Source organism: Oreochromis niloticus, linkage group LG5 (assembly GCF_001858045.2).
Source record: "Oreochromis niloticus isolate F11D_XX linkage group LG5, O_niloticus_UMD_NMBU, whole genome shotgun sequence".
In the NCBI taxonomy this organism is placed as follows: Eukaryota; Metazoa; Chordata; class Actinopteri; order Cichliformes; family Cichlidae; genus Oreochromis; species Oreochromis niloticus.
Window position 1 is genome coordinate 9,322,183 of NC_031970.2, and position 23,105 is coordinate 9,345,287.

Consider the following 23,105-nt stretch of genomic DNA (forward strand, 5'->3'; position numbering starts at 1 on the left):
AGTCAAGTTCATGTTGCTGAAATGTGTGGTTAAATCTAGTATTTTTGGTATTTTCTCTCGTCGTCATATGTTTTAGTTGAACAAGAACAAAACCTGGCAGTCGTTTCTAGGTGAATAATTACTTACAGCTTAACTGCAACTACGATGAAATAAGTAGAAATATTCGAAGACAAATAGACTGCTTAACTGTTATTATTTCCCAGTACTTTAAACGTGCCTATGTTATGTTCTTTGCTAGACTGTTCCTTATACGTATATGTTAAAACAACAGAAAAAAGTAAAAGTGTCACGCTACGGCAGTCCTGTCGTCCTATTGTGTCCGTGTGGGCGCGGTTTATTGCGCAGGGCAGGGCAAGGTGCGCTTTCTTCAGACTGCACGTTCGGCGACTGTCGAATTTCACTTGTCGGTGCTCCCGCGGAGCCGTCGGGATATTTAGAATAATGTCGAAAGGAAACCCGCTCAAATCTGTCATTTCCATCGGGAATGTGGACGACACGTCACTTGCGATGCCGTCGGTTAACCAGAACCGAAGCGCACAGCAACGTGTCCTGGAGCAAGTTCAAAGTATGAAGCGGACAAAGTCGAAGTCCAGCACCAGCAGCAGGAGTGGATCTACTACTTTGTCTCCAACAAGTAAGATCAGCCACTACACCCAGAGAACAGATACAGCTTTGGACACTTAGGAATATCAAGGAGATCTTGGAGATTATGAGCCTGAAAGTGAAAGAAAACAGTTAAAAATGTTGACTCTGTCGGCTTCTTCAGGACTCTAACTCTCATTATTAATTACAGCGTATAGAAAGCCATTCAAGAAACGTGTTTCCCCCGTTTGGGTTTCGCAGTTTAAGATCTATACAGAATTCAATACCATCTCTCCTTAGTCCCTCTAGACGAAATCCATAACTTTTTATGTTCGAATATGAAGCCAACATAAACCAACTTCATATTAATATCATAATCATTTGTAGATGTTTTCGTTGATAATATTCTGTTTTTAATTACAGAGAAACTGTAGCTCAGGCTGAATAATACAATGCATCAAAACTTATGGTTCTTATGGTTTGCTACCAGAGAATCAGCCTTAGAATGCCTTGCTATTGGTTCTCCAAGTCACTGGATTCTAATATTTCTCTAAAAGATTACCTGATGCATAGTGTTTGGTTGTGCTGGAGAATACTCAACGTCAGCTTAACGTCAGCTTTGAATTAAGATAGCATTTGATTTGTTGCATTTTCATACTTATTCATCTAATCATTGAGCCCTTGTGCTCCATGGGGGCATTGTCAGGTCAGGAGAGGAGACCCCTTGCATCAGGATAGAAATTTTTTCTAATAATTGATAAATTGCTTAAAGGCCTCAGAATTCTTGTTTCCATCCTGTTTTTTCCCACTAGTACTGAGAAGGCATTTAAGCATAATTTAGGCTTTTTTGTGAACAAAATGTACTGGATGTGCAACTGAATGTACAGCATAAACTGCAAAGAAATATTAATGTCACCTCTGATCTACTACTACTACCACAAAAAAAGAAACAACACAAGCAAATCACATACCTGTATTTAAAATATAAGAAAGATAGGTGTAAATTATTTAATTGAGTTATTACAGATGTTGTTTTTGACAGCTCAGCTTTACTATACCACAGGAAGTATGACAAATGTTCCTTTACTATAAAAAGTGTGAGTAGGAAATAATATTTATTCACAATATAACATTTAACAAGGATTGGATTTTTATAAGAGACGCTACATAACCTAAATACAATTCACAAACTGAGGATTCGGAGTATCGGTGCAATAGAAATAACAATAGAAGCCTGTATAGCCTTAAAGACAAACGTAAGACTGTTATGAACTGCAAATACTGCAAAACTGACCTTACAGAGCTACAACAGGATGCACTTCAGAAATAATTTGAGTAGTGTCAGAAAGCAAGTCCAGCACAACACAGTCTGCAGAGTGTGTACATAAAGGTCAGTAAACAAATGGACACTTGTTCAGCAGCCTAACTAACAAACAGAGTGGAATCAGTTATGTGGGTGTTATGAGGAAAGGCGTAATAGAGCTAAAACAGAGAGCGCGGTGAAGCTTTCTTTCAGGAAGAAACCAAAAGTTAGTGGATGTCACATGTGTAGTGTTACTTTCTCACAGAATTTAATATATGGATTCATAAAATGAGAGTTCCAGTGTGTCCGTTACATGTTTAAAGACAAGAACCCTTACAGACGCTGATATATTTATGCTTCCACTTAAGGCCTCTGCTTACTACTAGGCTGAAGTGTTGTCTAACTTTTATTTCATTTCCTTCTTTTTTCTATCAGCACGGTAAATTTATGCATAAACACTACATCAGATATGCCGACAGGAAACAATATTTTTAACTTTTTTTGCTAAAGGCAAATGCCGTAAATTACTGATCATAAATCAGGTGATTATTGTACTGTTTTACAGCTGAAGAATGTCTACATTTCTCCTCAGGCCCTTCGTTTGACTCTGTGTTTGAGGAAATCCCGAAATCACCTCAGAGCACAAATGGAATTATGCTCCTTAAGAATGGCTACTCTAGAAGTGTAAGATTATGAATATCTTTTTTTTCACTGTTTGTAAACGCAAATATTTTGTGGCATTTAGGGATGCTTAGACTATTAAATTGAAAAGATACCACTTACATTATAGGATCTTCTTTTATTAGAATTATTATTATTGTTCTTATTGTTTAATTAGTGACACTATTATCAAAAATTTATTTATACTTAGAAAAAATAAAGGAATTCTTAAATCAACCATAAGATAGTGGGTGAATGAAATATTCCATTGACACACATTGTGGGACTTGTTGAGAACAAAATTATGTAACAATGGTCAGTGATTAACCCTTTGAGGGTTGGATTCAAAATCACACATCAAGTTGAATTTAATCTTGTCTGTTTATTTTTTTTACGCGTATTTTTGGAATCATTCCAGAGTCAGAATATTTTTAGAGATAAGTCTTATGGGATATTTTTGCTCAACACCCAAACCTTCTAAAATCTTACCTGCACTGCTGTTCTTGGGAAGTACTGATTTATCATTATTGTATTATTGTATTATTTTTTGTGTGTGTATAGATGTAGCTATCTGTCTTTATAGGTATCCATCTATCTATATAGATGGATAGATGGATAGATAAGGTTTGAATAGAAAACGCGAAGACACAAAAATTGTTTTTAAATCCTTCCAGAGGCTCCTCCCTCAAAAATCTATTTAACAGCCTGCCAGGCATTAAACCACAGGGTTGCAAACTTAGATGCTCTTTCACAGTTTGATTTGCTCCATGCGAGTCTCAGTGCTGGTAAAATAAGTCTTCGTGACACAGTAATATATTTGATTGCAAACACATGTATCTTTTTTGTGGCTCTGCAGCTCAGCTATGAGAAAAACAGTACCCAGCAAAAGGCCAACATCTCCCAGGGATCCAGTGTGAACAGATACACAGTATCTTCTGCCTATCAATATAAGAGTCACTATGCCCCTGTTGGGCCTATGGGAGTCGGTCAGAGCAACAGCAGCCGCAGCGAGCCCAATCTGGTATTACATCAGCGCACCGTGCCGTCACGTTCGGGCCCATCAAAGAGAATCCAAACCATGAAGATTGGTGCCGGCAGGTCACAAAGAGCCACCAGCCAGTTTATAACGAGGACCACAGTACCCCAACCGCAGTATGCTGCAAACAGTCAGACTAAAGCAAACAATCAGTTCATATGCAGTCGAATTGACACAGTTAAAGCCCCAAAGCCCACCGTTACCGAGCCTGCATCCAAAAGCAAAATGGATTCTGGGTGAGGCAAAAAATACATTTTGTCATTTCCTGAATTTCACTTTTAGATGTTATGTTATGATTAAACAAAATTGCTAATAAAAAAACAAACATCTAAATATTTTTTCATAGCTCCAATGGAAATGCCAAAATTGATAAAGCTGATATTACTATGAAGGAGGCTGTGGACTATCTAGCCAGCGATGAGGAGACGTATCAGCACTGTGGAGCTTCCTACATCCAGCACAACACTTTCATTGATGACAAAGCTAAAGAGGAGGTAGCTTACCTCATTCTTAATATGTTTTTAATATGTTCATATGTTTTTATCTTATCTTGCTGTGGTGTTGGAATGCTTATCATTTCCTCCTAAGTGTAACCTGGATCAGTATTGCTTTTATGAGACATGGAAAAGGACAGAGGTGAAGGAAATACATTGAATATGAATCACTTGTGTTACAGTAAAAAGCTCCTTGAGCTGACTTTTGTGATTTAGTGCTATATAAATAATCTTTCATTTGATATTCTAAAAAAATGCAACTGGCATATTAACAAAACCAGTTAAACTTAAAATCCTTCAGGTTTCAATCACAATTTATTCAGTGACGCTTTATTGGATTTGTAGTAGCAGTGAATGCAGTTTCAAATTACAGCAAATGCTGAGTAGCTGCTAAGTTATACCATTGTTAAAAATGTACTTTATGCTCTTTAATAATGCAATCATTTAATATTAGGCTTCACATGGATTCGATACTAAATGATCACTTGAAATAAATCATTTTCTTTCTAACAAAAAAATGATTCCAAGCTGCACTTATCCTGAAGTCATGTGTTCCCACAGGTCTTAAAGCTTAATGGCATTCCTCCGTTGGTGAATCTGCTGCGCAGCCCCAGTTTGCAAGTCACCTCTACAGTCTCAGCTGCTCTTCGTAACTTGTCCTTCAAAAACGAGAAAAACAAAGAGGAGATACAGCGCTGCGGTGGCATCACACAGGCTGTTGCTCTGCTCAAAGATGTAAACTCTTTAGATCTTCAGAAACAGCTGACAGGTACATATTATCACACTGAAATATGCACCTCTATACAAACGGACACACGCCTAACCAAACAAGTCTGACAGGGAGCCACTGTTGTGTATTATTACATAACGGTGTTTACTTAGTGGGGCCCTCATCAAGTTCTGGCACATTATATAAGTTTACTGTTTTTCAGAAGAAACTACCCAAACTGATTTCATTTAGGTGCAGTTAAACAAAGATTCTGTAAATGTGTTGAAGAAGGAACAGTTAACACTACAATTGCATCTGAAAAGCACATAAAATAGTAAAACAGTTGAGAAAACAGCCAAACACATATATAAACCTAAACCTATAAAATCAGCATGAATTCTTTTATATTTTTGCAACAGGCAGTGATTGACTATTTCATTGCCATTGTGATCTAACCGGTCATGTTTCCTTTTCTTTCCAGGTCTTCTGTGGAATCTGTCTTCTGTAGACCATCTGAAGCCAGAGCTGTTGAAGAGTGCACTGCCTGTTTTAATGGAGCGTGTAATTCTTCCTTACACAACAGGTCCCAACCAGCTCAATGGGAACAGTAAAGATTCTGACATCTTTTTTCACACCACAGGATGTCTTAGGTAAGAAGAATCATGTTCTAGGGGAGCATCACCATTGAATTCATTGCTTTTCAGGGTTTGGTGTCTCTGAGCAGTGAATAGATATCAAACAACCAGTAAAGTTTGCATTATGTAACAATCTTTTATATTTTTCTTTCCTTAATTACTGATTTATTTTACTGGGTTATAATTATATGAGATAGAGAAGGTTGGTGATAAGCTAAAGGCAGCATAAAACTGTTTAAGAGTTGGCTTCCTTCACATGTGACAGGTCTTAAATCATCATTATGGGAGTGAGATTTACAGATGATACACTCACCAGGCACCTTTTTAAGTACACTTATTCCACTACTTAACATAAATATCTTATCAGCCAGTTACATGCAGCAACTAAGTGCACTCAGGGTTGTAGACACAATTAACAGGATCTGCTGAAGCTCAAAATTAGCATCAGAAAGATGACTTTGAGTATGGCAATGTTGTTGGCAGATGGGCCAGTCTGAGTATTTCATAAACTGTTGATCTACTGGAATTTTCTCACACAACCATCTCTTATTTTCACTTATTATTTTCACTTATTTTCTGATGGCTGCTGTAAGCAGAGTAACACAGCATGTCACAAAGCTCAAACAAACTCTTACTAGTTTCTTGAAAACGACAATTACTCAAATGGCCTTGACATCAGATCTCAGTGCAATAGAGCACCTTTGGGTGGATTATCAGATTTGCATTATGGATGTGCAGCCAGCAAATTTACAGCAACTTTGTGATGTTATGATGACAATATGGACCAAAATGTCTGAGACGTGTTTGCTCTACCTTGTTGAATCTATCCCAAGAAGAATTCAGGCAGTTTTGGCAAAAAGGGGTTCCGATCCACTATAACAAGGAGTAGCTAATAAAGTGGCCAATGAGTGTATGTCCTAAGTGCAATATACTGAAAATCACTTGTTCTAAAGCTTTAAGTCATACACTATCAATCAGGAGCATGGTAGAGCTACAGAAACACATTAAGAGATTTAACTCTTATTATAATGAAGTTATAATGGATGCACACATGATAGTTTATTAAATCAAAAATCAGTTTGAGCCAGTTTGAACACGTGTTAAAAATGTGTATGATGTTTTTTTTAAGGTAAGCTAGCTTCTTTATCGGGGTTGCTGCTTTTGAAGGATTGTCTTCAGAGGTCTGTTGTAATTGTTGGTAATACATTGTAATCTAATGACGTAGAGTATGATAAGTTATCTAAAACATGACTTCAGTCTAAAGCACCTGCCTGACTTCCTGTATTATTCTACATTGCAGCTCTTTGTTTTCTGTTTTAATAATGGCTGTATAGGACTAACATTGTTTATTTTTAAGGTAAGGTTCAATTGTTCTTAGATGAGATTTCTTTCGAGGGAATTCTTGATACCTTTCCTGTGACGCCTTGTGTAACTGCTTTAGTCTGACAGATAAACACACTGCAGTATCTACAGTGAATGAGTAAAGTATTTATTTACTTTGCTTGTACTTTCACATTTTTACCAATATTAAAAAGTAAATGAGTTTGCCAACAATATTTCTTACTCTGAGGTGTCTAATTAACATGTGTCTTATGTTTTAATCTCAACAGAAACCTCAGTAGTTCTAAGCAAAGCTACAGACAGACAATGAGAAAATGTCGGAATCTGATCGACTGTTTGGTCGCTTATATCAAAGAGTGTGTGCAAACAGGAAAAGAAGATGATGAGGTAAACGGTGTGAAAAGCATTGTATATTTAAGTTTTTTGCATAACATACTATAGAGAAAGTGAGATAACTGTTGTGTTCAGCTTGTACATATGTTTTTTAGAACCTAAAAAGTTCTCAAAAAGTGCATATTAAAAAAAAGTGTTTCTTATTCTTTCTAATCACATTTAATTCTGCATAATTACCTGCTCTGAGTTTCACATTTAGTGCCACACAGTTTTTTTTTATGTAGTTAAATGATCTTAAAGAACTACCTGTCATTTTACAGTAATTTTCCATAATAACTCATGATCTAATTATTATAATTATTGAAAATCTGTCTCCATTATTCTATGTTTATTATTGTAGGGTTATAATATAAAGCGTCTTGACGCAAGTGTTTTGATTTGGTGCTATGTCAACAAAAATTCATTTGAATTCATCTTTTTTATTAGTTTACATTGCACGTTTCATGTCAGTGAACTCAATGAACTCTGATGTCTGACTGTTATCATCTCTATGTTTTCCCTTGTTGAAATCAGTCAGTTGAAAACTGTGTGTGCATCCTGCACAATCTGACATTCCACCTGGAGGCCGAGGCTCCTGAGCTGTTCATCAGGATCAATGCTTTGGGTAAAAGCATATACAGGAGCAACAGCCAGGACAATATCAGTCCCATCGGTTGTTTCAGCACTCGGAGCAAATCATTAGAACGTGAGGTGAGAAAGACAAATGTACATATTAGCATGGATAAAGTCCTAAGTAGTACTTTTGAACTATCAGAAGTAGTTTAAAAAGTATCTACAAGTACCTGTCAGTCTAGACAGAACCTGTTATCCCTGCCTTTCCCCTCTGCTGGAAGGGGATTTGCTGACAAATGATTTATTACTTGCGCAAACATTATAGAAGTCATTATTAATTCCAGTGTTTGAAATTCTTACAGTGACAGTGGGAAACTTTCCGATCTGGCTCCTAAATGTCTGTGATAGTTGTAACCTTATACTTCAGTCTGTTGCTCATTTGATAAAACCTTTAGAGCTGATTCAAAACAAGACTGACATGTTCTTGTTAAAAAAATCCCAAAATAAGCTAAGAGACAGAAACTTCTTCAAACATTATTTGGGTTTGGATGTCAGTTTTTAAAGTCACATCACCTGAATGGCATCTTATCACTTAAAAAACATAGTTTTTTCATCCTCAGTGGAACTAAAATCAAAGGTTTATATATTCAAATAATTAATCAATAAGAGAAATATACTTAGCATACTGATCAAGTAAATTTAATTTGACCAGATTCTATTAAATGTATTGTTTTACATTTTACTCATGCAACAAAATTCCATGGAAAGTTGACAAATTACTTAAAGTCAATGTTTTTTTCAGAGTGTATCTGAAACTGATGCTTAGAAAATGGTTTATATCTCCATCTCACCATCTCAATAGTTATTAAAAAAATGTTTACTCAAAAAGCAAAAAACCACAGTTCTTAGACATGCATGGAAATGACTAATCCAATAGTCACAACGGAGATCGAGAAATCTTTTCATAGTCTACAAATCTCGTAAAGGCGTTTCCCCTTGGTACATCGCTAACTTTCTTTTTCATGGTTGGCTTATAACCCAAACAGACCTCTAAAATAAATCTTTTAACAATAAACAAAATTGTATTAAACTTTTTGTAGAGTTGCTATGATTTTTGGGGGTGGAGGGATGAATTGTTGTGTGGTGTACTTGACCCTGTGATTAAATGACTTTCTTTCTGCATTTTTACTCATGATTTTTCCTTTAACTTAAAGTACATTGACATCATCTGTGATAAAATGTGCTGTATAAAAAAAATCCAAATATGCACATTAATAATGAGAGCTCGCAGGATGGGTTTCAACTTGTAGTACCGTATTGCATTCAATACCATCACTTTTTTCTGAATTGCCCAGATTTACTTCATGTTCCTGCAAAAATTGTTATGCACACTGTGAGTCTCCACTACTTAAAAATAATCACCTGCATTTAGAGATTAAAAAATGCTTTTTCAACTCATTTATGGAGGACAATTTAGTAGGCCAGAGATAAAGATCTTGCTCTCTTTCTTGTCCAGTATCACTTTGACTTCCCAGTTGTTGAAGAGTCACAACCTGCTGGGGCAAGCTGGCTGTTTCATTCCAAAACCCTGGAGAGTTACCTGTTTTTGCTTGGCTCTAGCCAGCGAGAAGAAACACGGGAAGCCTGTTGTGGAATATTGCAGAGTCTCACTGCACAGGAAGGCCTCGTAAGGAGAAATATTTAACAAATGGCTATCTAACACTGATAACATTTTCACTTGTCTTTTAAAACTTAATTTTGGTTGCATCTACAGCTGTCATGTCATTTGCTGAGTTCAGGGGCTGATATGGGCTCTTGTATTCACAGGTCTCCAGGGCAATTGGTCAGACCATTGTACAGAAACTGAATGGGCTTCAGGTTATCAGTCCCCTCTTGAATTCAGAAAAAGTCAACCTGCAGAGGAGTACAGTGGGTTTAATAGCCAACTTGACAAAGAACCCTGTCCTGCACAGTGCCATCAGTAAGAATTGGTTTTCATTCAAAATCTTTGTATTTCCCTTTATTGTGTACTCTATTTTAAATCTAAACAAAAGGCATTTTACTCTTAATTTTACTAGACTTAAAACAATAGAATAGTCTTTACCGTGAAATTTATCATCCTGAAAAATCCTTTGCAGCTTTACAAAATTTGGTTTTTGTTTAACAGTCATTGGATTTTATCTTATCATTAAAGGTCGTAAAGGGCTTCCAGAGCTGCTGGTTATCCTCAGCAATGGCACCACGGGAGGGAATGAATCTGATGATACTCTTGCCATGGCCTGTCAGGCTGCCAGCTGCCTGTTTATGAAGAATCCCGAGATGAACAAGAACTTATTAAACAACAAGCTGATAAGCTCCCTGAACGATCTCAGCAAAAACATGTAAGATTCTTTGTTTAACTGCAGAGAGGTCTTTGGTTTGTATATGACGTAAATAAATAAACAGGTTTATTCAAGCCATGAGGGTTACCTGTGATTTCTTTGGAATTTGTATTTGGTATGTATATTTGAATTTCATGCTTTCAATCGAGTTTAAACACTTCCTTTCCCTCTCTCATAGATACTTCCCTAAATCCAGCAAAGCGTCAGCCCTGTTTCTCTACAAACTTTGGTCAGACAAAGATTTACAAAGCTTCCTGAAACGGGTGAGTGCCAAGATCTGTCATGTTTGGGTGTGTCCTTCGATTATCTTGCCTTAGACTCCACACCTCCCTCAGGTATTTGTGTGAGTCACATGTAGAAAGATTGAAGGATTAAACAGTGTTCTCGAGAAATGCCGGCTTAAAAACGAATGAGACATGAGTGATGTAGCTGAGGAATCTCGCAGCTCAGGTTTGATAAATCACTTGGGGGACTTTGTTTGCACATGTTCATTGTCAAGATAAATCATTTTTTACCTTTGCCATTAACACAGCTGAGGTTAATGTTTGAGTTGAATGCACCACTTACTGTTAGACGAGTGTATTGACCGATGCAGAACACTCATTTATATTTAACTATTTGTCCTGCAGCAAGGGATGAGCAAGTCCTTATTTGTGAATGACATCACCATGGCGGCACAGCGGTCACTTCAAGTTGTTGATTAACAGCTTATCAGACCTCTGAAAGTTGTTCAGTGAAGTAACTCACCTGCAAGGACATAAAATCTCATCCCATTTCATCCATAAACTCGACATAGTACATCCATGAACAAATCACTACATGATGTTTTATATGCTGTAAAATTCTGTTTCCTTGTTGGAATATGGGTGAAAGTCTAGTACAATAAGAGCGAAAATGCAGAAAGTGCACAATTTTATTTGCTTTTCTCATTTTTAATGCTGTCATGTCATGTTTTTATATACAGTTTGTGTCCAAGCCTTCACTTTGGAACCATGAGCTTGCATAAATAGATAGTGACACAATGCCTAGGCTTTCATCTTGCACTGAAATGTGTGTCATAGCATGTAATGCACATGTAAGAATTTTGACAATGCATAACATGACCAAATAAAAAATAAATGATATTCTGTTAACATGGCTGCTGTAGGACATTTGATGTGTATCTCTATTTGTAAATACAACTTTTGCTGTTGGGATGTCCATCTATTTCATATGTATGATTGCCATTTTGAAATTAGCTAGCTGTATTGAACACAGTACTGGTAATAAAGCTGAAATAAATATATTCTTTTGGCTGCAAAGATAATCCAAGAATCCAACAAATTTGAGTAATTCTGAGTCCTTTTTCACAGTCACTGCAGCATGAAGAAGTTTCCAATCTCATTCATGTCTCGTCACACCCCTTGGCTGCAGTTTGAAATGCTTCAGGGCAGATTAGCAACTCATCTCTCGCATTCTGTTTACTCCACCCCTATGATTTATTTTATTAATCCAGGCACTGCAGCTGTTGTTGCGCTCACTCTATTATATAACTGCTGACCAGATTTGAACTTTGGTCGTCCACATTTCAAACCACATAATCCACTGAACAGCCATGAGGGGATTTTGGGTCTGTGGGTGTTATTTAGATTTAGACTTCTGGCACAGCTGACCATATTTTAAATAATCACTTCATTGTACACTGGAGATTTATGTGTCTGTATGTATTCATTAATAAAAAGCTTGTATTCCTGTGAGAATGCATCAACCTTATGTGGATGTCATATGTCAAAAGCCACAAATAAAACAGGATAGCAAAGTAAAAGTAAGCTAACTGGAATCTGTAACATAAAACTATTAAGTCTAACTAAGTCAATCTGGCTTCATTAAAGCAGGTGTGGCCTTTATAACTATCATAGAGTTGGTATTCATCTGTAAGTTCCCACGAGTGCTGGAGCCACAGATACATGCTGCGTCCATTTTGTTAGATACAAGTTTATTTAAATTCCTTTCAATCACAAAATCCTACACACCAGAATTGATTCAGTTGCTCTGATTTCTTTCAGTCAGTTTTTTAAACTTTTGGATTCAGTTAAAAAAAAAAATCATCCTTATGTGTTACACATGGTCAGATGAACACAAGTTAAACCACATCATCTGATCAGTCTGCTGTCAGTAACTTAACATGCATTTTATTCCACTAACAACATCTAAAATTGTGTACTGTTTTTTTATTGTTCTTCCATTTTCAAGTATTAAGAAAATATTATTATCCAGTTTCTTATGCTCAGTCGTTTACGGATGGCTGATGTTGCTGGTTTTTCTCCAGCTGATGTCAGACGTTACTTCCTCAGGCCACGCTTGCTCCTGCCACCCTTTGAACTGAGAATAAAATGAAAGTCAGCAGAGAATCATCATATCAGCTAGCACACAGCCTAGCTTTTGGGTGGTCATCTGTAGTGCTTGTTGAACCTTGTATTCAGTCCCACTGGCTGTATATCTGTTTGTGCAAACCTGTATGCAAGGCTGAGTGGCTGCATTCCTTGTGAGCTGACCCTTCAAATGATCTTTAGAAATGTATTTCATTCTACTGATGCAAATAAGTCACTGTGGCTGCATTTGAAATTTAAATTGCTTTAGGTAAATTTTTTGTCTTAGGGCTTACCTGTGTCTTTTCTAACATTTGAACTTCGTGTCACTGACTTTTTACATCACTTTTCTTTGTCTTGCTAAAATCTTGGGTTGCTTTTTCCGAAGTAACTCGAGTCAATATCCATTTGCACTATTAAGCAGTAATTGCATTAAGATCAGTTTTGCAGCATTTCACTGAATCTGAATAGAGAGTGTAGCCCTGTGCACTTCAGGATTCATTCTTCTACCTCTATCAGCAGTCAAAACATCATGACAATTATACTACAACCTCCTAAAGAGTTTTCTTGACTGGGTCGGATGTTGAAAAATATTTTTTCTCTTAACCATGGAAATAATTCTGTCATCATGCTCTTTAGTTGTCTTCTGTGGTCATTGAGACCTTTTTAGTGCTGGTGAGCTGGCCAGTGCATTCCTTCTTTTTAAGAACCAGATTGTTGATGAGGCCATTCCAAAGGTTTTTGCTATCTCTTTGATGCTGTCTCTCAGACTAATTAATGGCCTCGCTCACTTGCATGAACATGCCTTTGGACCTAATTTTAAATAATAAGTGAATATATACCAAATGCAGATTTTACATTTGGAATAAACTCTTTTATATGTTTAAGATGTCAAGGAATAACAAGGGAAGAGGCCTTATCTAGCCATGAAACCATTTATCAGAAAATTGCTCAATTACTTTTGAGCCTTTAGAAATGGGTGACTGTAGAAAAAGTCATTTTTGCATTGCAGTGCAATATTTTGTTAAACCTCAATGTACATAGATAAAACTGCAAAATTACTAAAAAAAAAAATGGTCAAAATACTTACAGACCCATGTCAAATGTTTGGGCCTGTGGCTTCTACAAACTTGATGTCACACTGGGTGCATTTCAGTAGCTTACAAGAGTTATGTTTTCATTATCATTTGAATTATTTTCAGAATATGGTGAGTTAAAATACTTTAGTGAAAGGTTTTTAGTGATGAAAAATTTTAGATAAAAAATAAACAGTGTGCGTATTTTTATGCATATGATCTGAATATAGAATTACCATGACTACTCACTCGGGTTGGAGAACACGCTACAACAGCAGCCCTCAGATACTGGAGTGACTCAAAGCTTTTTAATAGCTGTATAATGGGATGTGCTAACCAGTAACTGCCTACTATGTTTATCTGTTGTTGCTACACAAGTTCGTGTCCCCTGTACCTTTATAACCTATGAAGGTTTTTATAAATTCAGATTTATTTCAGTCTGTTGATTTTTTTAACTTGTTGACTCAGGTGTGTTCCTGGTTTGCATATTCTGCATGAAAACCAGTATTAGAACTTGCTAGTTTTTATTCAGCCCTTCACTATTTTTATTGTAAAGCCTACATGGCATTAGCTGGAAAAATATGCATGGTCTTAGTTTGGGTGTGTATATGTTCTTCAGACATGCCAGCATACACTTTTCCCAGTCCTGTTTGACTGGATATAGTCAGGAAATTTTAGCCCTACTATAGGGGTTGCCAAGACAAACGGTTACTTCTACTACTGTTTCAAAAGAATGGACACCATTGTTGTTAGAAAGCAGGGGGGAAGCTGAAATGAGAGGAGGTGGAAACCTTTTATTGATAAGTTTCATTACTACTTTCTCCTCTTACTTTGCTGTAGTTCTACATTTCTACCCAGCTTTGCAGTCTCTAGTCCATGCTATGTGTTAGAAAGCACCAAATAAAATCCTAATTTTTGTACGTTACCTTTGCTACTCAATGACAACAGAAACCACAACAGAATAGACTTACATTTTCTGATGATCACTGACACGATTTCTCAGCACCGTGACCTGAGAAAACAGTAGTATAACAGTTCATTGATATCTATACTGTGAAAAACCAACATGTTGACTTCTTGGCATTTGCTTTACTATATAAAAATCATCACATCTCCATAAAAACCGTGCAACTAGAAAAACATGAAAGAAAATCAAACTACAATAATTTTTTTTTCAAGAGTAACTGTGGAGGTTAAATTTAAACCAGTCAGACATAACATTATAACCACCTGTCTAATGTTGTGCTGGCAAAACAGCCCTGAACCATGGAGGCATGGTATCTACTAGACCCTTGAAGGTGTGCTGTGGTATCTGACACCAAGATGTTAAAAACAGATCCTTTAAGCCCTGTAAGCTGCAAGGCGGGGCCTCCATGGATTGTACTTGTTTATCCAGCAGGACCCAAGGTTTCCAAGCAGGTATCACTGGTGTCCCGCTGCCAGGTGTAAAAGGAAACATGATCCATCTGACCAGGCCACATTCTTCCACTGCTCCGTGGTCCAGTTCTTATCCTCATGCGCCCATTTTTAGCACTTTCAGTGGTGCAAAGACGCCAGTAGGGGGGAATAAGAATTACCATTAACTTTGTTGGCAATTTGAGTTACAGTAGCACATCTGTTGGACCTCAACACAAGGGTCAGCCTTCTCTCCCTATGTGCATCAATGAGCCTTGGCCATCCATGCTACTCGTTCACCACTGTTCCTTGTTTGAACCACTTGCTCTGACCCAGTCATCTCCATCCATCTATTCTCTTACGCTTATCAGTGTCATGGGGCGAGGGCTAAAGCCTGTCCCAGCTACCACAGGGCAGATATACCCCGGGATTCTCTTGCAGGGCTAACACAGAGAGACAGACAACCATTCAAACTCAGATTCACACCTATGGGCGATTTAGAATCACCAATTAACCTAACACCACTACTCTAAGGACCTTGGAAAGAAAAGCATCTGGACTTCTTTAAGTTTCTTGAAGACGATTCACCTCTCATCTGAGAAGCTTCTTCAGTTCTAAGAGCAAATGGTGGAGAATCTCAGATTTTTAAGTCTTATTGGGAGTGTCCCAAAGAGGGTCGTGGACCCCCCTATTGTTCCTCTGCCTAATCCACGAGCCAAGGTGTGAAAACAGGTGTGGGTCACAATCACCAAAACCTTGGCTAGATGAGTACTATATTATCCCATCTATTTTGGATGAGTTCCACTCATAATATATAAGAAAACGGTTGTGATTGCAATGGGTGTTCCCAGGCACCACACTTTCATGTTTTGTTTTCATCTTGGCCTGTATCCTAGAATCTGTCCACTCAAGAGGAAATCTTTCTTAGGTACAAGTGGCTGCAACAACAAGAATCTGTTGGCATTTTACCTCGTACTTCTGCTTTGTGCATTTTTGCTGAAGTTCAAATTTCTCGGCCTCTAGCTGGCGCAACCAGTCCCAAAGATCCTTAGCCTTTTCTCTGTAGAGAAAATGTTATGACAGTTTGCTGTATAGTGATCAGATAATGAATAGAGATGATTTTTATGTATATGACAGATATTTGGAATAAATCAAGAGAAAGTAAAGTGTTTTAGTAACTTATGCTACAGTGTCCTTTTACCTGAGTTTGTCCTCTTTCAAATGATCAATATTTAATTCTTTCCGTCGATCATTCAGAATCTTTCTCTTCTTTTCTCTTTCTGTTGGTTTTTTTGTTCCGCTTTGTGTTTGCTGGAAAGGAAACAAGCACAAGCAGAAATGGACTTTAACATGGACTTGATGGTAAGATGCTTTAATGGTAAACTAGACTGTTACCCTGTATCCAGTGAAAGTCAGATTGGACAGAATCATCTTCTTCCTTGCATCATCATCTGCTCTCTTCTTGGCTTCTTCTTCTTCTTTTCTGGCTTTCTCTTCCTGTTGAAAGGATGTAGAGTACCTTTGATTGTTCACACTATTTTGACTGCTGAAAGTGTCTGAATTTGCACAAACTGAATACAATTCATAGGTACAACTGTGGTTTCTTAGACAACTTAAACATGTAGGAAATATCTGTTATGTTCTGAAAATGTTACTGTAACTACACTTACTGCTAGTTTGTTCTGCCGTTCTCTTTCTCTCTCCGCTCTGATCTTCATCTCCTCTGCTCTCTCAGACCTGCGTTTCTCCTGATGTTGAAATGGAAGGACATTTTTAGTTGAAACGTAACTCAATCAAATGGTTGTTGAAACTATAAAAAGAAAAAAATAACATACAATACGCTGTGTGAGGCCAATAAGCTCTTCTTCCTCCTTCTTACGCTTCTCAAAGTGAGCTTCAATCAAAGTCTGGAGCTCAGTCAGGTCTTTTTCCATTCGTTTCCTTTGAATGTCCTGAAACATCAAGCTCATATTTTATTCAAACAACAAAAGAATATGGTTTACAAGTGTTTGGATTATTTGTTAATTTTAGTTGGCCCTAAAATTAACTTACGTCAAAGTCCACTTTTTCTCCATCTGGGATCTTAGGAGCTGCCAAGCCAGGCACAAAATTTGGCCTAAGGAAAACAAGAAAAAAATGTACCTATGTATGTATTTTATTGGAAATTGTATTGTGTTTGACTTATACAAATATTTTAAAACTTTTCTTACCTTTGCTTGGGCTTTGCATCATCTGTGTATCCACAATAAAAAAAATCAAAGCATTTAGTAAATTAAATTAAAGCATTGAGAAATATTAGAACACATATTCTTTGACACACTGTAGTTCCGGTGTTTTGTAAATAACCCTTCCGTACCTCCTTCATTTTCCTCTGTGCCATCTTCTGAAAGATGAGATGCAATGTCAATACTGATTAAAGGAACAAAAAGCTCACAGCTTAAAGCTTAAAGCTATGGAAGTAGAAATCCTAATAATGAGACGCAACCTACACAAAATCTTCACACAACAAACCCATTAGTCACTGTCACTTTAGTCACTAAGTGGCTGTCAGTGATGATGGTGTTGGAATGACCCTAAGGCTCGTAAAGCACTTAGTATATGAGTCCGTTAAGAGGAACATCTCCCAAAGAGATGATAGATATAAAGGGCCATGCAGTCATACAAGCTTTTCTTGTCCAGTTTAGACCAGGCTGCTTCAGATTATCTTGAAAGACAACTTCATGTCTCTACTAGAGTCTCTGTCCATACAGAGAATGTTTATCTATCGATGCAACATTTTGAGTTAACACTTAAAATGTGTAACTTTACTTACAAACTACTTACTCTTATAACTAAAATATACACCTAAAGAAAATAAATGTATTTTCCGTAGTTCAGGTGCATTCTCAACTATGGAACTCACTTTAGTGAAAATTGTAAAAAATAATAGCATTTAATGTTTTTGCACATTATTTTCCTTTTACCTGACTTTTGGAATTCCTTCTTTTCCATCAAAAGGTTTGTTTGTTATTTAGAGCCCATCTGGATAACCCCTCCAAGCTACATAACAGAAATGTTATAAGCTAGTTTGCAGACTATATTCCTTAGATGGGGCCCTTCTGTTCCTAAGTCTAGGCTTACATCTAAAAGTGACACGACTTTGCAATAATGGTCCCATGGCTTTGTAATACTTTACCTGAAAATGTAAGAAGAAAATCTGATTATTTTAAATCACTTCATTTTTTAATAGAGTTAAAGTTCTTTTTATGATTCTGTCTTTTGTCTTATAGTTGTGTTATATTTTTATTTTTGCTCAACTGTATTATTTTAATATTAAAATTAAGATAGTAGCTTTTTTGGATAGTGTTCCAGACAATACAGGACAAGTGGCTTTAGCCATAACACTCTCCCGTATTTAAAGATTCCTTTTAAACCAAAGACAAAAAATGTCAGTAAAGTAGGGAAATAACTTTTTGGCTTTTTCGACCAGCTTCACTGTTTTCAGAGTACTTTAAATTCTGCTTTTTTGTTTTGTTTTGTCTTTTGGGATTTTTCTTTTTCCTATCCTCACCGCACCTCTGTAGGGAGAAACATTCCATCAAACATTTGTGGGCACAAATGGAAACTCAGCCTCTTGAAAAGAAGGTAAGTCAAACCAGCATTCAGGAGGTCCTCTAACAGGAATAAAACTGAACGTGTGTATTGTGCTCCTGCTGCTACCTTCCCCAAGGGCTTCTACTGAGAACATAGCCTGACCTACATTACTCACTAACAGCTACTGTTATCTCCATAGAGGGAGACAGGTGCTGCTTGGTTTCAGCCAAGCTTTACATGGGCTTGGGTGGACAGCCCCACAAAGGAGACAGAAATAGAGGTATGATCCTTTGTCTCTGCAATGGTGACCCACTGGACCATTTGACTGGAAAGGACAGATCCACTGGGATGTTTATAAAAGGTGAACTATCTCACATCTCAGACTGAGAGGACTGACTCAGAGTACAAAGGTCAATCTGGCAGAAAAGCTACAGAATAGCAGCCATCTCTACAGTGGCAACAAGATGCCAAAAATACAGTGGGCTGTGCAGTGAAGCCAGCAGCTTAGCAGATGCAGTGTGTTAAGTAATGATGGATGTTTAAATGGAAGAGTGGAAAGTGGCAGACAAAAGAAAAAAAGCAAAATGTTGCATTGTTGTCATAGATATTGTTTGTATAAACAAACAATAATATATTCCTCTCCTTCATAATGTAAAGAGCAGAGGTCAGCGAAAAGCAATGAACTTTGGCAAAGTAAATATGGGTGAGGCATTTCTATTGTAGCTGGATTTATGTAATACATGCAGACATGCAGCTGCATGAATCTGCAGCTTGTAAACTAGAGTGCAAACAGAAACAGTCAAAAACTTATCTAGCCCATGCATGGGTTAGGTGAACTGACAAAATGACTCACGTTCTCCTCTGAAAAAAGAAAAAACAGACCAAATTTTTTTGTTTTGTTTCACTTTTTAATTCCATTTGCGCTGGCATAACTTTGCAAACTTCAATCTTGTCTCTACAGAAAATAATTCAGTACTTACTCATATGCAGCATCCTCTGTGTCTGACATGTTTAGGATGCAGTTCCTGTAAATGCAAATATACATAGAAGCAAAGTTAATAATTTGTCTTCTACAGACTGAGAGAAACCCCAAATCTAACAAAAAAAAAGTATAAAATAGTTATAGACTTTCTTTGATTGTTTAAAAAGACAGAACAGGAGCATGCAGACTTACCCAGCTCGTGCAATGTGGCTCAATGGGGAATTGTATACTGTGTCCTTCACTGTGGGCTATAAGCTTTTAAACCCAGTAGTGAATCACATGGCGGCAAGCTGCCCATGTCTACAATGGGTGGGCACATACTTGCAAACAGATGGCAGATAGCATCTACTAGAATGGGAAAACATGTATTCTCTATGGACTTGCCTTGACTATTTTTACCCTTTAAGACCTCAGCCAAACTGCACAGGATTATTGCTCTCTGAAGGTTTCAGTTTCTCATGAGTTAGGTTACCTATAATACTTATAAAAATATTTCTGCGTGCACACAAATACATTCTTGCATGGCTCAAGCTCTCCTGATATTTGCTGTCACTTCCTATTAGGATTCTGAAGATGAGTATGACATTTCTACAAGGTTTGCCTGCAGTTTTGTGATACAGTGAAGTAACGCATTTTTCCCACAGCAGAATACCAAAAACAATACTCACATCTTCTCACAGACTCCATCTTCTGTTCATTGTCTTTGATTATAAACTCTGCCCTCAGTCCTTACATGCAACAACATGCCACCAACAACATCATTTATGACCATGCCAAGTCTTTTGATACTCCCGGTGTTTTCGGTAATGTATTCGACCCCACAATCAGGAGATCAATCTTGAGAGCTGAAGCCAAAACTTTCTTTGCAAAGGTTATTCAATGGGAGTTCCTCCTCCACCCTAACTCTTTTCAGGTTGGCTCTGTTTTCTCACATGTCAGTCACAAGTCTTGTCAAAAGTACAGTCAGTTACATTTAATGCAAATATTCTATTCATCTATATGTATCATTATTTATTAATAATTTCACATAGTTTACTTGTCAAAATAAAATGTACTATGAGCTCATAGTGGACCAGGATAAATAACATGCTGTCCTGTTTTAGTGTCACTTGAGATGAATGTTTGTTAAAGATTTGTCCACTAAAAAATAAGCATTCAAAAAAGCTAGTCACATTTTCAAATTTTGTCTTGTACGTGTAAGTTTCCCCCCATAAAAACACATTTTGTGTCATATATGTATATTGTTTTTTTGGTTTTTTTTGACTGTCCCATTTGAATCTTTAGCCATCAGAATTGTTGTCTGAAGGCCAAGAAAGATGCCAAGCGGATTTACTTTACCAATTGGATCATCATGGCCTTGCCATATTGGTCCATATGATTGACCTTTATTATAATTATGTATTTATTTGATTTGATTTTTTGGTTGTGACAGATGGGACAGACATGACTGGGGGATAGGACAGGGAGAAAAAATGAAAGAATGAGAGGGAGAGAAAGAAAAATAGAGGGGAGAAGAGATGGTGAGAAAGGGGGGAAGAGAGAAAAAAAGAAAGAAAAACAAACAAAACACCTGGATCACCTGTATGGGGATAAGAAAAAACAGACGAGAAAACAAACAAAACAGAGCAACATAATAAATACAACACCATCACAATAAACTAGCTAACAGTAGATACTAAATATTACACATTATTTTGCAGTACGCAAGATCGACAGCGCACAATGTGCTTTGAGGTAGCAGCCAAGAAAGGTGTAGCTTGTGTCTGTGAAAATCCATGTGTGCACACAGGTGTGCACACCTGTGTGCACACCTGTGTGGATCGGCACGCTTGTATTCAAAAGGTTTCTCCATGTAATGATCTGCTAGGGAGTGTGGGGATATGTATATTGTTTTAAATATTTATACCTAAACTTTAGGAAAATTTAAAATACAGTAATACAATTTTTTTTTAATGATTTTGATTTTCTTTGATTTAAAAAAAATATTTTGCCATACACATAAAGAACGGCACTAAAGCTCACAATCACGAAGGTGGATGTTGACCTTTTTTTTTTTTATCATTCATTATTTATTTTAGAAAGTTTCCTTTTAGAAAGTAAAAGCATCTATTTTTCTGCTTTTCATGTAATACAAACGTGATACAAACTACAGGTTACAACAATATCATGTTAATAAAGATATGTTCTGTGGAGAAATGTCTAACATTGGTATAGTATATAGGTTCTCAAGCACCCCCAAATTTCATCAGAGCACCCCTAAAAATACCTATATTAATAGCACTAATAATAGCATATTTTAGAATTATTTTCTGGAATTATTTTCAGTGTTAGATTTTCCAAACTTGTATGTTTACATCAGATTGAAAACAAGTTTTATGTCCAGTGTTGTTGATGTCATGATGTTATAGTGCACTCACACAGAGTTGTTGTTGCTTTGTCATAAATAGACTAAATAAGACTTTCGTTCCTGTGGCAGAAAGAAGAAGCAAAAGTAAATGAATGATGCAGATTTAAAACACACTTTAACTGGAATACAGGTAAAGTTCAAACTGTTCTGATAATGCAGGGACAATGCTGTGACTTATAAAGTGTCTGCTTATTATTATTTGTTCTCTGATCCAGTAGTCTGCTGGTATTTTGCGAGTTGTGAGCCAAGGAGCTGATATATTTTATTATTATAGTTTGTCAAAAAATTATATTAATATTCTGGTCGAATTGGGCTTCAGGGGTCTTTTTTACAGTACAGTTCCAGATCCAGTGACAGCAATTTGAAATTATGTCACCTGTCTATGTCCAGCAGACTGTATTCAGTTTGAATATATTGCTATAAACTGATATGGATCAGTATATGCCTTTTATTCACTGTAAAAAGAAGCTGTAGCTTCTGTTAGCCCATATTCATTGATAATGAGTTCACATAACTAAGCAGTGTGCTGTACTGTTGTTGATTGTGGATACCCCAATTGCTCTTATACTAATTATTATAAGATTACCTTTTTTTGTGTGTGGTCATTTTCTAGTTTCTATCTGAGTGAGGAGGATATGAATGGTAGAATTTTACAGAATTCATACCGATCTGTTACCTCTTTGCTTTGTGTACAGGTTTATGGAGTGACTGGGTGATTTGTGTCTGTACTGAATAATACTACTTTAAGTGAGTGCTTAATGAGTTGGTGGACTGCCTCTATGTGATTAAGAGACTGAAATAATGTTGTGCATGTTTCTCATCTTATTTGCTTTGCCACAAATAGTTCCATAACTTCTTTAAAAACAGAGCCTTCGCCTCGGGTTTAATAACTAAGACTCCACCCTAAAATGAGAGAAAACTGGTGGATTAGATTGAAATCTGTGATTATTCACTCTGAATCCTTCCTAGATACTACAATCGCTCATCCAACATTGTAATGTGTATCCAACTGAACTGAGGTTTGGAAATGTGAAAAGGGTTAATTACATATGCAAACAGCATATTCCATTAATATTAATTGCAAGGCACTGCTGTCATTATGATTGAGAGCTGAGCCCCCATAGGTTTGAACCTAGATTCGCCTCGGTATAGTATGTAAAACAGATGTTCATATGACATGTTACGCTTTATTCGTTTTCGAAATTAACCTTTTTTACCTCCTTTTTAGACGTCATATT

The 23,105-nt window shown here is 36.8% G+C and overlaps 2 protein-coding genes across 4 annotated transcripts; one reads left to right on the plus strand and one right to left on the minus strand.

Annotated features, from left to right (window-relative positions):
- Window positions 1-324: 324 nt before the first annotated feature.
- On the plus strand, window positions 325-11,456 carry pkp1b (plakophilin 1b). 2 transcript variants are annotated; one of them, XM_019359060.2, is made up of 13 exons: window positions 325-634; window positions 2,451-2,569; window positions 3,402-3,817; window positions 3,928-4,075; window positions 4,637-4,844; window positions 5,266-5,434; window positions 7,030-7,147; window positions 7,667-7,843; window positions 9,222-9,392; window positions 9,533-9,686; window positions 9,900-10,086; window positions 10,265-10,349; window positions 10,716-11,456. In XM_019359060.2, exons 1-13 carry the CDS (start codon window positions 442-444, stop codon window positions 10,788-10,790), a joined length of 2,220 nt encoding a protein of 739 aa, XP_019214605.1. In that variant the 5' UTR covers window positions 325-441; the 3' UTR covers window positions 10,791-11,456. The 2 variants fall into 2 exon arrangements, with proteins under 2 accessions (XP_019214605.1, XP_003453705.1); XM_003453657.5 differs by having other exon boundaries at window positions 2,478-2,569.
- tnnt2b (troponin T type 2b (cardiac)) lies at window positions 10,737-19,791 on the minus strand. 2 transcript variants are annotated; one of them, XM_003453688.5, is made up of 13 exons: window positions 19,653-19,791; window positions 19,459-19,503; window positions 19,332-19,339; window positions 17,262-17,285; window positions 17,116-17,137; window positions 16,958-17,021; window positions 16,741-16,857; window positions 16,576-16,653; window positions 16,301-16,402; window positions 16,107-16,216; window positions 15,875-15,965; window positions 14,482-14,522; window positions 10,737-12,447 (listed from the first exon to the last, which is right to left on the minus strand). In XM_003453688.5, the coding sequence occupies exons 2-13, from the start codon at window positions 19,485-19,487 to the stop codon at window positions 12,408-12,410; spliced, it is 726 nt and encodes a 241-aa protein (XP_003453736.2). In that variant the 5' UTR covers window positions 19,488-19,503; window positions 19,653-19,791; the 3' UTR covers window positions 10,737-12,407. The 2 variants fall into 2 exon arrangements, with proteins under 2 accessions (XP_003453736.2, XP_005458470.1); XM_005458413.4 differs by having other exon boundaries at window positions 17,262-17,288; window positions 19,653-19,789.
- Between the last annotated feature and the right edge of the window lie 3,314 nt (window positions 19,792-23,105).